This window comes from Gasterosteus aculeatus, chromosome 20 (assembly GCF_964276395.1).
Source record: "Gasterosteus aculeatus chromosome 20, fGasAcu3.hap1.1, whole genome shotgun sequence".
NCBI classification, from domain to species: Eukaryota; Metazoa; Chordata; class Actinopteri; order Perciformes; family Gasterosteidae; genus Gasterosteus; species Gasterosteus aculeatus.
In genome coordinates, this window is record NC_135707.1 from 10,357,600 (window position 1) to 10,371,708 (window position 14,109).

The following is a 14,109-nucleotide window of genomic DNA, read 5'->3' on the forward strand; positions in this document are numbered from 1 at the left end:
AGCTGCAGGGGCGGGGTTAAGGCTCACACGTATTTTCACGTCACCAGATAAGATTTGTTTATTTTTACTTTCATGTTATATATTACTAGACTGTGTATATCATTTTTTGGTATTCATACAAGGACATTTTACTTTATAGATTATTTAGGACGTTCTGTTTGGATTGACATGCTATTATTGCTTGGATAAAAAGTGCTACATAAATAATAATAATAATGAATATTATTTAATACAAATCTCTAAAACTCACTGAAATAGGTTATATGTATTTGACAGGCCTCACTGAAGCTCAGGTTAGTTATCCACAATAGTGCGACAACTAAGTTAGTAATAATGCAGGGTAAGAATGCTCATCATTATTTTCATGCTATTATTTAGTTATTAGTTGTCCCACGTTGATCAGGATGTGAGTTCTTTTTAACTATCTGAGGTTATTATTACATTATTAAAATATTTTAGACGGGTGGAATTTCACAGTAAGATCATTTCCGGAAATGACGCAATGTTGTTATTATTCCAGGAAGAGGGCACGGGAAAGCACTGAACTGCGTCAACAATTGTTTTATGATACATTTGAATTTCAGCTGCTTTTCAACATGGCAACCAGGTACGTTTAATTATTCTTATACAACTAATACAACAGGGTGTTGATGTCCGCTTGTCGTGGGTTTTTAGGGACAGCGTCGCTAACTGTTTACGTTGGCTAACCTTGTCCTCCTTGATAGCTGTGCTCTCTAGTTAGCTGCTGTTTTCGCCGAGGGCGTTGTAATGTTTTCTAGCGTAACGCTGAGTGTTTGAATAGATATGTTTCTTTGGAGCCTTAGAAACAAATATAAAGTAACAGTTTCCCTGGCCTTTAACGCGTGATATCGTCTAGTACGCTAACAAACGTTAGCTAACGTTAGCTAGCTGCAAGGTTAGCTTAGCCACACAAGAGCACTGTTTTCACATTAGGCCTTCCTTCGTATCTCCCATTTTCCAGCCGTTAAGATCAACTATTAACGTTGACTTTCGCAAAATTCGAAGCCAGCGTTACACATTAGAGGTTCGGTGATCTACCCAACGTTTGACGATAATAATGTTGTGTTTCCGTTTCCGAGCAGCAGTTTCTACTGTCACAGGCCCGATTACGTAGGACTAAAATCAGCTGAGACCGCAAAGGAAGCTCCAACCTGAAGTAGAACTCGAGCTAATCATTCGATGTTTTAGCGTTAATTTGTATCTCGAACTGGTTTTTTTTTCTAGCTGCAATTTAATTCTAACCATGATGGTATAATCTGACTATTTCACATTAATATATATAGAGCTCCAGTGCAGTGATAAAGTATTTTTTCTTCATTTGTAGATTATTTTTCTATTTGGTTACAGTTGTTTCACTTTTGCATTTGAGGAAAAAAGCCATCAAGTACATTTTTTTAAGTTTCATAAATTATATAATCCTTTGCATGCCTTTTGGTGTTATCAGTGTAACTACTGCTTATCACGTCAGCTGAATTGGACCAATAAAAGGCCACTGAAAGGGCATGTTTAGCTTAAGACAAACCCAATACTACTCCCGGTGTTACAGATAAGTTAAGGTTGTCTGGAGGTGGACTGCTTTTCTCCTCATATCAGAGCACCTTAATGGTGGCAAGAATTTTCATGACTACCTCTTGACAGGGAATTCCCAACTGTCTCTAATCTGTCTCACGCAAGGAGATATATCCTATCTCCTATATATTTTTTTTAAAGCCTATCAAAAGCTTAAACAGATTATATTCAATGTCAAGTCAAAGCAGGCCAACTCTTCTAGTAGTACACAATTATGGCTTGTACCGTAACATATCTGTCTAAAGGAAATACTTTAAAATAATCCTATACACTAATGAAAAGTCTCAAAATGTAGGCTAAAAGCCACAAATTTGCCAATATTCATTGAAGGCTTAACATTGCAGAATAGGCACTCTGGATTTGGGTCTGATGAGGGGCAGATTGAGATGGCACAAACCTTTTATATGGGCCTGAATTGAAAAGTAAATCCATTTCTTTGAATATTGATTATTGTTACTGAAAATTGATCACTATATTTTTTGAATTTCAGGAAATGGTCTAAACTAAGTAAAATGATGCTGATGTTTCCATTAGAAATGTATAATTCAATTATCTTTTTCTCTGTACTAGACAATTGCTAGGATTATCAATGACTTTTTATTCAATGACAGTATACAGAAATTGTAGGATTCTCAGGGCTAAATCAGTTTTTTTTTCTATAGAAATGGCTTGCAGTTTCTTATGTATTGTAAAGAGTAGCATTCTGGTGGTTTCTGTGGTCATTATTGTTTCCAACCCATATATTCTTGTCTCTTCCCGTGTAGCCACTGCTGATTGATTTATGGCACTGTTCCTGGACGGGACCTTATTAAGCACCAACATGGACACATCAAACTTTGCCCACGTCATCTTCCAGAATGTGGGGAAGAGTTACATGCCCCATGCTGCCCTGGAGTGTCACTTTACACTGACGCAGTTCATCAAACCACATCCAAAGGACTGGGTCGGCATATTTAAGGTGAATAGCCCTATTCAGTGTAAATAAAAGCCTAAAAAATAAAAATTTGAACATTAATTGGACTTTCCAACTTCTTATAAAGTATTACAGAGTTTGTTCTTATGGCAATAGCATATTGCATAACTTGAAAGGTAAACCTCTAACTACTGTAAACAATTGTGGCAATTTGAAGAATGACTTAAAATCAAAGAAGGTATGTTCTGGGTTTTTCACTTTGTAGCTATGACTACTGAAAAGTTGGAACAAAATATTAATTTGGAAAAAATAACTTTGAAGAGGCATTGGAGCATTTTCATGTCCTTCACACACCTCAGTGTCCCACATGGATCTTGTTAGCGAAGGAGTCATTTGTTTCAGCTTCATCTGTAGTGAATGGTGGGTGTGCACGGAAGCATATGGCTTGAGGCCTCGACCAGCATGCTTTTTATCTTCCGGAGATGAGGTGGAAGTTGGAATTAAATCATACCAGCACCACCAACAACATTTAACTAATGGCTCTCTCTTTTTGTGTTGCCTTCTGCCTGAATGCAATGCTAGTATTATGAATTAGAAATCATGCATTTATTCCTTTTATTTATTCCGGTGGCTTTAATGCAGCAAAGACCAACTGTTGCAGTTGAGCTCAGCACGGGAGATTGAAATGGTTCACATTGAACGGCAATGAAAACCATTTATTTGCTCTGTGTCTGGAAAAAACAAGTTTTTGTCAAGCCTCACTGAGGAATGAGACAATGTTGGGCTACTGATGGTTGATCGGGTAATGTCCGACTCTTAAATTACTGGATTAAGCACTGTGTTGTAGCTGAACGCCTCATCACATCGTGCTTCGTCCTCAAGCTTGACACCAACTATCTTAAAAGCCACACTATCTTCAGCCTCTAAAGCACCGATCCTGGAAGGGCCGAGGACAGGGTGGTAAATTGTGTAAATGTTTCTGGCAGTGCTGACAGATGAGGCGTTTGTTGCTAAGTTCCTCCGTTTGTATGCATGGAGATAACCTGCATACGTTGCCTCAGTGTTTACTCCGTAACGATTATTTAGTGGCTAATAGCTCCCGTTCAAACAAAGCAACTTCTGTCTCCAATTATCTGGAGTGTTCCCCCTTTCTTTATTTTCAAATATCCAATTTTTCAACATGACAACCTAAAATAATTTCCAACAGTTTAAATCCCACACACTTTTAGATAGAACAAACTAGATATGCTAACGATGACACGTTGCAAGCTGGAGGAATGCTGTGGGGCGACGTTGTAGCCCAGCAGCACTGCTGTTATTATTAACCAACCTCTCCGCTTGATTCGTGTCCAATTCTCTAAGAAATAGGACTTTGCCGGTGAAGTGCCATGTTCGAAATACCCTCAGAAGCTCTATGATCACGTTTTGTGTTTGTCTATTTGTTAGCAGACTTTACGCTTGCAGGGTTGCCTGTGTTATTAGTCCCCAGTCCAGTTTATTTTTTATTTTTTATGGAGTATCTAGACTGTCTGCACCTCGTCTCTTCCTATTTATAAGCATTGCACACCAGTCTGTTGCAAGTGAAAGAGTTGCTCTCCGAGAATTCACATTCTGCCACCACCTCCGCTGCTCTAATGAGTGGACTGGTAAGGGTTGCCTTCAGTAATGACACTCTCTAACTAGGTGCATGTTTTAATTGCTTCCTGTTCTTTACTGCTGGAGGCTGGAACTGCACTGGTAACAATTGGGGGTTTTTGGAGCACCAGGGCTTTCTATCTCTGGCTCTGATGAACACTTTCAGTATTGTAGCTGTAGGCTGTTTGTACACAGGTGAGAAAATACACCGGAAAAAAAAGCCTGTACACATCAAAGAAAACATCTGTTGCAGACATTTAAGTGAGATCTGTCTACATAACTATCTGAAATATAATGTTGCCTGAACCCTAAAAGTCAACTCGCACGTTCTAATCCATGTTCTCTTGTAGAGGCGGTGTAGTGGGCGGGTTTGACCGGCCTTGTTGCAGATGCACGTTTGTGCCGCGGTGTGCACGCAGAGAGCCAGCCAGCTCCATGTGACTCTGATTTCGTTTGACAGTTTTACGGCACCGGGCTGGTTATGGATGTATTTTCTGTAGTCCAACCTCATCAGCCATCGGTTAACAACACATAAAAGACGTAGAAATAAATTTTGGTTTTCATTTTCAAGTCACCTATGTATAAAATTTTCACCTCTTTTCCTCTTCCTGTTGGAAGTGAGTTGTTGCCGCAGTGTTCGAACGAGCAGGACCGTATGCATGTGTTTCAGTGTTTTACAGAAATGAAGAGTTTCCCTTTTTTAGGCATAGTCTAGCACCGTCAATCCCACGCGGGATAAACCAATGTGAGATATTTTGGTGGTGCTGTGTGGATTCTAGGAAGTTTCCTTGTTAATCCTCCGTTGTTATTATCGGACACTGATGTGGTGAGAGCGTCTGGTTGAATGGATTCCCCACAATGTCTCACAGGTTGGTTGGAGCACAGCGAGGGACTATTACACATTCTTGTGGTCGCCTCTCCCAGAGAACTATGAGGAAGGCACCGCAGTCAACCGAATAGTGGTCTTTCAGGGTAAGATTATACCGTAGTTTTATATAACTTTGACACCTTTTCATAACTGCATATGTGAGTGATGTTCAGAGGATTGTTAAAACTTTAATACTGAATCAGTGGGTAGAAACACTTTGTAAGCTTTCTCTATTCTGCTGTAAGAGACATTTCCGTTTATGTGTTTTTTAATATCTTCTATACTTTTTTTTTTTAGTAAGTAATGGGAGATTGACAGGAAGGGAATAAATATTCGTATTTGCTCTTTCAGAGTTGAGCCCGACACTTTTCAGTTAAACATACATTTGAAGTTGTAACTGCACTTTGCAATAACTTTTAAGTTTGCAGTTTAAGAGAAGGACTGAGGCGAGTTGAGGGTCGTATTTGCTCTGATTCAACGCAGCGCTGTGAGTTTGCTGACAGGATGTCTCTCTTCAGGGTATTATGTGCCCAACGATGATGCAGAGTTCTACCAGTTCTGCTACGTGACCCACAAAGGCGAGATCAGGGGGGCCAGCACGCCGTTCCAGTTTCGTGCCAACAGCCCTTCGGAGGATGAGCTGCTGACTGTGGAGGATGAATGCAACTCTGACATCCTGGTGGTCACCACCAAGGCGGGCTTCTTTGAGGTATAGCATGCCTACGCGATCTAATGAGGCTGTCACACACAACATCATTGGTTGTTTTGGGAATGACGCACAGTGGGGAAACACATTATGTGCTATTTTCTTTTTCTTTGTAAGTGTAATTTATTACTATGTGAGTGGCCTGAACATCTTGACCAACGTGTCTCTTGTCTTTACAGCAAAAGTTGGAGGAAGCCCAGAGAGAGAAAGAGGAGCTGATCAAAAACATGGGCCTCCTGCAGCAGGAGAAGGAGCAGCTGCAGGCGGAGAAGGAGAGCCTGCACAAGGAGTGTGAGCAGGAGAAAGAATCCTGTGCCCTGCTGAGAAGGGAGAGCCAAGTAAGCTGAACATAAACTCCATTTCTGAGGGCAGCTAGCAGAGCCAGCAGGAAGGAAGGAGCAACGTGTCTGTTGCTGTTGTAACAGTTTTGTTAGGGAAGCAAGAAGTCTACCTCCTTTTCTGTTGTGTGTTTTATTCTGTCTTCTTGAGTGTGCAGCAAATGCGGATAAATGTGCAACATTTTACAACCGATGCTCTTTTCTAATTCTTGTAGGTCGAGGAAGCCCCGTTTTACATTTGGCCAAAAGGTCTCTTAGCACCCTCTAGCGAACAACTGCAAATATGCAAAGCTATTAAAACTTGTCATCCAGTAAAAGTATCAATCACAATGACATATATGAATGTCTGAATTATAAAAGTTATTATGCTGTTTTTTATAGTATAACATTACATTTTTACAGGCGGTGTCAGTATGAATTTATATTTCTGTCCTGCAGCTTTAAAACGTTTTTCAGATGAAGATGATCACATATTTTGGGGCAGTTCATTTTAGGACAAAACCTTTTTATATGATTTTAATGTGTTGCGACTATAAAGATTTAACAATTTGTCTTTTAAACTAATTGTTGAAAAAATAATTTCCTTTTTGGATCCCTTCTTAAGTTTGACAACTCTGCCTCGAGGCGTAATGTTCATTTTGATGTAGACTTAAGACAAAAACGTTTTCCAAAAGAAAGATGAAAAGTTATAACCCACCCAAAGATAGCATTATTTTATCTTTACAGTTTTTAACCCATCTTGATCTATTTAGGGTTCGTAACAAGTTATTATATTAATAATTATAGGTATTCATTTTATAATTGAGAATTATTTATTCATTGAAAAATTAATTAACACAGACACTTTTTTTCATACTTTTTAAATTATTTTATTGCCTTCAGTCTCTTTCTATTTGTTTTTATTCAGCTGTTGCCAACATTACATTGCATTGTCTCCCAGGATTTGCAGAATTCTTCCCAGGCCCTGCAAGAAGAGAAGATGGAAGTAAAGAGCAGACTGGAGGAGGCCACAGCCAGAGTTATACAGCTGGAGGAGGATCTGATTGGAGTCACCCAGAAGGGTCTTCAAAAGGAAACCGAGCTGGACAGGTGGGGGGGTTGTAGCCGATTCTCTGAACAGCAGCTTTTGATTACATGCATCGCATGTGTCGTTTTTCACATGTATTACATATAACTGATCCCCCGATGATGGCAACTAGCTGACTTTCTCGTGTTTTTTTTGTTTTATATGAGCGGTGCATTTTAAGTGCATTGAGCATAATCTATAATATGGTCAGTTACACTGAATGTGTACATAGACCGTGTGATGGGTGAAGTCATTTGGGACTAACAATGTTTATGACCTTTTACTTTAGTCTCAAGGATAGAGTGAAGAAACTCACAGCCGAGAAGGAGGCCCTCGAATCTCATCTCAAGAATGAGAAAGATGAGAAGGAGCTCTATAAGGTAAGGCGCTGGTAGTATTATTATGTTTCTTCACATTAACATTATCAACAGAATGAACTGTTCAGGTAGGTGGCAGCTTTGTGCTTTCATGTCACATGATCGCAATGTAAATTTAGTTGGCTTAGCAGGGTTGTGACTGTTTTACAATCTGTACAGTTAACAATATTGTCTGTCATATTACATTACCAAATTTGGAGGTCCAGTTCATTAGCATTTCCCGTTTTTCACCTTTTTACTACTGTGATTATTCTGTATAGTCTTGGCTAAGCCTTTCGTCTAAAGAGGGCTTGCCTTATTCTGTCTTCTTCTGGTGCGTCTGCTGTTATGTCACGTTTGTTGTGGTCAGCACCGCACAGGAACTGAGACTACCACATACTTTAGTGTCGCCACGGAAATGAAGCAAAAAAACGCTGCTATACCGCATTTAACTTGCACCCTCACACTGGCGCCGTTGCACAAGAAAAATGTTATGGGGCTTCCGCAATCTCTGTTTTGTCATTTAAGTCATGCAACGGTACATGATCATGATTGGTGTTGTATAAATAATATATGTTTTATAACGTGTGTGTGTGTGTGTGTGTGCGCCCCCCAGATTCACCTGAAAAACCGAGAGCTGGAGAACACTAAGCTGAGTGCAGAGCTGCAGATGCTGAAGTCCGTGGATGTGAACAAGGAAAACACAATTGCCCAGTTCAAAGAGGAGGTGGGGCGCCTGCAGGCGTGCCTCACGGAGAAGGAGAAACAGAACCGGGAGATCCTGGCCAAAGTTCCCCCCCTGGTACATATTGTTTGGTTTGAAATCTTTAAGAAAGTCACAACATCAAGACTGAACAGTATATAACATGATAATGCTGACTTCACAATTAAACACAATATAGTAATAATACGAATAAGAAGGATGTCACATTCATTGTGACCTTTCGGGTGTTACAACCTGTCCCTTGAACCGTCCTTGTTCCTGGCAGGGAGATGTGAAGGCCCTGAAGGAGAAGCTGCGGCAGAAGGAGGAGCAGCTGCAGGCCAACCAGCAGCAGTCCTCCTTGCTGGCCGCTGAGTTGCGGGACGCCTCTAGCACCCGCGACCGCACCATGTCCGAACTCTACCACATGAAGCTGGAGGCCGATGCCCTTCGCCAGGCTAAGGCTGAAGCTCAGGCCCAGTGCGGCCGCCTGGAGCGTCTGGTGGAGCAGATGAAGGCAGAGGCCAAAACTGAAGCGGTAAGGAGGATAATCCGTCTGCTAACTGGCCTCCGTGATGAAACATTGCATTTATGTATTGACTTGTCTGATACATAATTATAGGTAGGAGCAGGGGATATGTGATCATATAAATCCTGTTACTATTCTGTGTACCAATGTGTAGCCATGGAGAAAAACGTTCTAAACTGAAATGTATAATTATGTCTGTAAATATAGAGCAATTCTATTGAAAAGTTATTATTATCGTCCAAACCTTTTTGTGTAGTTACTGAACTGAGACTACCCTGGCACAGCATCCCTAAGTCAGGTACTGGGAGGATGAGCTAAATAAATTCAACAGAAACCAAAAGTCTCACAGGGGTTTTATTGGTTTGGCTTTTAAATGCGGCTGTAATTATTTCCATAAGTTGGGCCGAGCCAGGTGGAAACAAAAAAGAAAAGATAACATTCTCCCCCTGATTGGCTCAGTGGTCTGTGCAGCTTGAGAGCTCCACATAACCACAACTTTTCATCAACCGCCATGTTTTAACTGAAGAATAATTTACTAGCGTCCCTGTAATTAATAAAGCCCCTTATTGTACCTCAATGCTTATGCTTGATCATCTGCAAAGCCTGTTGGGGTTTTCTTTCTATTAATAAAACTTCCCAGGGGGTCCTTACAGCTGGCCCAATTAATGAGATGGGATTACTGTACTATTTGTCTTCACCAGGCAAAAAAAGAAGAAGAAGAAGAAGAAGCTGCCGAAGACCCAGCCGTCTTAGCAGAGCTGCAGAGGGAGGTGGAGGATCTGAAGCTTCGGCTGCACATGGCAGCCGAACACTACAAGGAAAAATACAAGGAATGTCAACGACTGCAAAAACATGTGCTGAGGCTCAATGATCAGCAGGGGGTAGGTTCCACCGGACACCAGACGACTTACTTTATCCTTTATCCTTAAAATACATGCATTACATCTATGTAATATGTTGCCTGACTTTCACATCCAACAAAATGCCCCCAGAGGTAAAAAGTTCATGACATTATTCTGTCACCATTTAATTAAGCAATAAGGTACGAGAGGCTGTACTTTGTCATCCAGTAATGTAACAGTTCGGAGGTGATGTTAGACGCGCAGCGGGGTATGTGAATAGTAAGTAAATAGCTGCCTTTCAACACAAAATAGTTGTGTAGTCTAGAAAAAAATAGTCCCAGTACGTGCATGTAAACAGCATCGGGTCTCCTTGCAAGATCTCGCACCATCTCATTCATTCACATCATGACGTCCACCTTAATTGTCTGGTTGCGAGAGTTCGCATTGCCGGAAACCGAGCAATGTGGGATTTCCGGTCTTTTTTTGGCGATCGCCACCGAGCTAAAGCTGAAATGTTCACTAACGGTCGCGCAAAATCTAACCTGTTACTTTGTGTGCGCAGTGATACGGAACGCTTGGGTCAATGTGAACAGGTGCTATACATTATCGCTGAGTAATGCACACAGCTGTGATGCTGGATTTCATCTACCTGTAGTATAATGTGACATTTAACACATTCTAACGTCTATTTTGTAAAATGAGTACTCAACATGATTCAATACACAAAAATATAACATGCCGTGTCATTCTGTATTTGCATTGAGGAGCTGACTTTTGTTTGTGTGTTCAAGTTGTTATTTGCTGATCCCGAGTGTATCAAGCTCAGGCCCGCTTTTGTTTACGTCTCCTAGTTCCATTGAGAGCTCATTTTCAAAACTTGCTCTGTCCTGTAGGATGTGAAAAGAAGCACAGCACAAGAGGCCTCAACAATACCTGTCTCAGTGAGTCCGGACATATCAGTGCCAGGTACGTTTTGTGGAATGAAAACTTAAAACTGTGATCATGCTTTGCCCAACCACCTGACTTGCCTTGGTTGTCTTGACAGGGAGTCCAGGTTCCGCTGATCCGATGCTGGAAGCCATCATCCAAGAAAAGCTAAAAGGATTCAGCAGAGAGGCTACTGACCGGAATGACAAATACAGGAAATGCAAGCAGATGCTGCTGGTAAGAAACATTATTTACGCCCCTTTATTGATCATATGTTCCCGAAACTAGATGTTCAAACCTCCAAAGCTCTCCGAAGGTAAGTGCGTGGGTCCGGCACTGTAGGATAAAGAAATATGATTTAAAGAACGAGCACTGGTTAATGTCTGACTGCTCTTCAGGAGGAGAAGGAGCGTAACTGCATGTTTGCCGATGAGCTCGCCAAGATGGAGTTGAAATTTAAGGAACAACTGAAGATGAATGAGAACATGAAACTTCAGTTGGCATCAGAGGAAGATCGCTACAAGGTCAGTCTAGATCCAAAGCACTGCGGCCGGGCCATTTGCTGCAAGCGATGCGCTGCTGGTGCTGGTGCTTTCAAATCAGGTCTGCCTTTGGACACTTACTGCGTTTTTACTGCAGGTATGGCTGGTTTAGCTCTGGGACGGAGCCTTTGATGCTATCTCTCCCCTTGAGCGGAGCCTCTCTGACAGTGTTGTTTATAAGCAGGCCTATCTGTGAGACGACATTTTACTGCTGTTTATTTCAAACTCTGCAGACAAGCGAAGTTTGGCTCTGAGGAGTCCTCTCCAGTTGCCTGACTAATGCTGTGCTTGGCACAGGTCGGCCGGGTATTTGCTTAGTGTCTCGGGGGAATTCATACAGGTCGTTTTGCCTCGACCGGTATTGTGCATAAATCCTTCCTCTGCGAAGGGAAGCCTTTTATGGCTGCCATCAATTCATGCATCCCGCACTGAGGTCTGAGAGTATTTCCATCATGCGGCGTGTCAGATGTTTGAGGATTGAAAATGCTTCTTGTCTTTTTGTTTACTTCAGAGCCAGGTAGCCGAGAAGGGCCGGGAGCTGAAGGAACTGAAGGACGCACTAGCACTTGTTGTAAAGAGGAAGGAAAAGGTGGAGGGGGTTAGTGACAGCTTTCATTTTCTCTTTTATAGACTTCTTCCACTTTAAAAATTCCATGAAAACGGCCTTTCCCCAGCCATTTTCCCTCCTCCCAATCTGGTTTGTTTAATATGCATCTAATTGTAGAAGCAGAGTAAATGAGTTCTTATTTTCCATTCCATTACTTTGGACCGCAGCAAAGTCCTCAGTGACCTAAAACATTGTTCTGAGTTAATGCTCCTACAGCTAAGAGGAGCAGAGTGACCCAATTTGAGGTTTAGACTGTAAACTAAATTGGTGTCTGCAACGAACATCAATAAAACTCAGCCTCCCAATCCGTTTTAAAAAATGAGAAGTTTCTTTTTTAATGAAGGGACAAATTAAACTGTTTGTGTGAGCAAAAGAAGTCCTAGCCGAGGAGGGGCGGTGGAATGTGTCACTTGCCTTACAGGCGGGATTAGTGAAGTGTCACTGTATGTGTAACAGAATGTAAGAGTAACAGGGAATACATGAATAACGTTGACATTCGTCTCTGTTGTTGTTGTAAAAATAAAATAGCAATAATAATTCTTCTGCTTCCTGCTCAGGAGCTCCAGAAGGGCGACAGCAGCAGCAGCAGCAGCAGCAACAGCAGCACCAAGGGAGACCAGGGCGGCAGTGAGAAAACCAGTTTGGAGAATATCCAGTCCATTGTGCCTTTATTCCTGCAGTACCCTGTCCCTTACACCCAGGATGCCCCCACCCCCCTGCTGGTCTCTCAGAGCCCCAGCAAGTTGCATTTTGGGAACCCTTACTCCATCCCAGACTCAAAAGGTTGGTTTCTTTTTAAGAAAGATTCACATAGTTTTTTGTCTTTTTAAATTCTGCAGTAATTTGGACTTGTTCTTACAGCATGTCTCTGAATTCTGTGCCTGCAGATGAGGGAGATGAGGAGTTCTCAGATGACCAGCTACTTAGGCTGCCCCCCGTGGGCCCGCCCTCCTGGGACAGTAATGTGGTGTGTATCCAACCCGCCCGCAACCACAGCCGTCCAGAAGGCCACGAGGAGTCCGAGGAAAAGCAAAACAACAACAACAACAACGTACGCTAAGACTGTACTGTCCGCAGTGTCTCTCATGTGCAGTATGCAGTTGAATTGTGCTGATTGATTTTGTTTTCTCCTTTAAATGATTGTCATTCACAAACATTGCCTCTCAGGGTGATGCCAGCGAACAGCCCGCGGCAGCTGAAACTCGCAGCCCATTTGTGAGTGACGGACAAACTGCCTTCTGCTTTGATCCCAGGTAACACACCCTCACATGCTCAAGCTCCAAGAAATGCCTTAGACATTTGCTGCACTCTGCATTTCCAAATACGTGTGCATTGTTACCTATGTAGGCCGCCCCCCCCCCCCCCCCCCGGACAGATGCTCTCTGCTAGCCAGCGCTCCCGGTTTGCCCACAGCATCACTCGACTGCTTTTTAACCTGCCTTTCCTTCTCCCTGCATTTATCTTCTGTGCGCAGCATGGACATGAAGCGGTGTCCGCTGTGCGAGGTCATCTTCCCACCCAACTACGACCAGAGCAAGTTTGAAGAGCACGTGGAGAGCCACTGGAAAATCTGCCCCATGTGCAGCGAGCAGTTCCCGCTGGACTGCGACCAGAAGGTGTTTGAGAACCACGTGCTGACCCACTTTGACTGCCAGCCGCTCGACTTCGACTAGGATTGAAAAACCGAAATCGGCACATCCGGTCCGCCTACTTCCTATGGCCACTGACATTAATCACTCTGCACTGTTTTCTGCATGTAATGGTGTGAAGATCCACTCTGTAGGACTATGCTGACTTTCGCTTTGTTACTTCAATTTAGAGAAACACTTGAGGTGATGGGACATTTTGAAATAACATTGTAATTCAGTATATGGTGGGGCTACGGAATTAACATTTTCTTTTATAGGTGAAAGGGTTCCCTTCGTTTGGATTCGAAGAATCGTTTAGCGGAATATGACTGTTGTACGTGCATACATGCTGACTTTAAATTGACTCACATGGTTCTATCAGACTCCAGGACGTAATGAATCAGGGAAAGAGATGCGTGTTTACCAAACTTACATTTAAAACACTCAACCAAATGATTCCCCCCTTAAACATCACTGTTCAAGTCATTTACTCATTCTTTGTAGAAAGCAGCCTTGTTGCACAATATGCAGTCAGGGAGAAATCTCCAGTGACTACATCTAGACAAGATAATACAGTATATCATCAGATCATCTATTTTAGAATAATTAAAGCTATGGTGAAAACATTGATACTTTGTTTATGATATAGATTGTTTTCACGTTTTGGTTTAGAATATGTTTCTTGGGTTTTGTGTCTCATCCTTCATAGCATCAGCTAATCATTGCATGCAGAGCTTTTGTTGACTTTCCTTCTTTTGTTCTCTTTTAAAATAATAATGTATTTCATGTTTCATTGTGAAGCAATTCTTATGTATCTAATAGCTAATAAAGTCTGTTTGAATCTCAATCGCGTCTCAGT

General features: G+C 41.9%; 1 protein-coding gene across 2 annotated transcripts; it reads left to right on the top strand.

Moving 5' to 3' along the window:
• The first annotated feature begins 25 nt into the window (after window positions 1–25).
• On the top strand, window positions 26–14,097 carry tax1bp1b (Tax1 (human T-cell leukemia virus type I) binding protein 1b). 2 transcript variants are annotated; one of them, XM_040165613.2, is made up of 18 exons: window positions 26–607; window positions 2,355–2,548; window positions 5,008–5,110; window positions 5,525–5,715; window positions 5,892–6,050; window positions 6,991–7,139; window positions 7,406–7,496; window positions 8,089–8,274; window positions 8,462–8,713; window positions 9,406–9,585; window positions 10,440–10,512; window positions 10,592–10,710; window positions 10,872–10,997; window positions 11,527–11,613; window positions 12,180–12,405; window positions 12,510–12,673; window positions 12,790–12,875; window positions 13,097–14,097. In XM_040165613.2, exons 2-18 carry the CDS (start codon window positions 2,372–2,374, stop codon window positions 13,293–13,295), a joined length of 2,568 nt encoding a protein of 855 aa, XP_040021547.2. In that variant the 5' UTR covers window positions 26–607; window positions 2,355–2,371; the 3' UTR covers window positions 13,296–14,097. The 2 variants fall into 2 exon arrangements, with proteins under 2 accessions (XP_040021547.2, XP_040021548.2); XM_040165614.2 differs by lacking the exon at window positions 10,872–10,997.
• The last annotated feature ends 12 nt before the right edge of the window (window positions 14,098–14,109 follow it).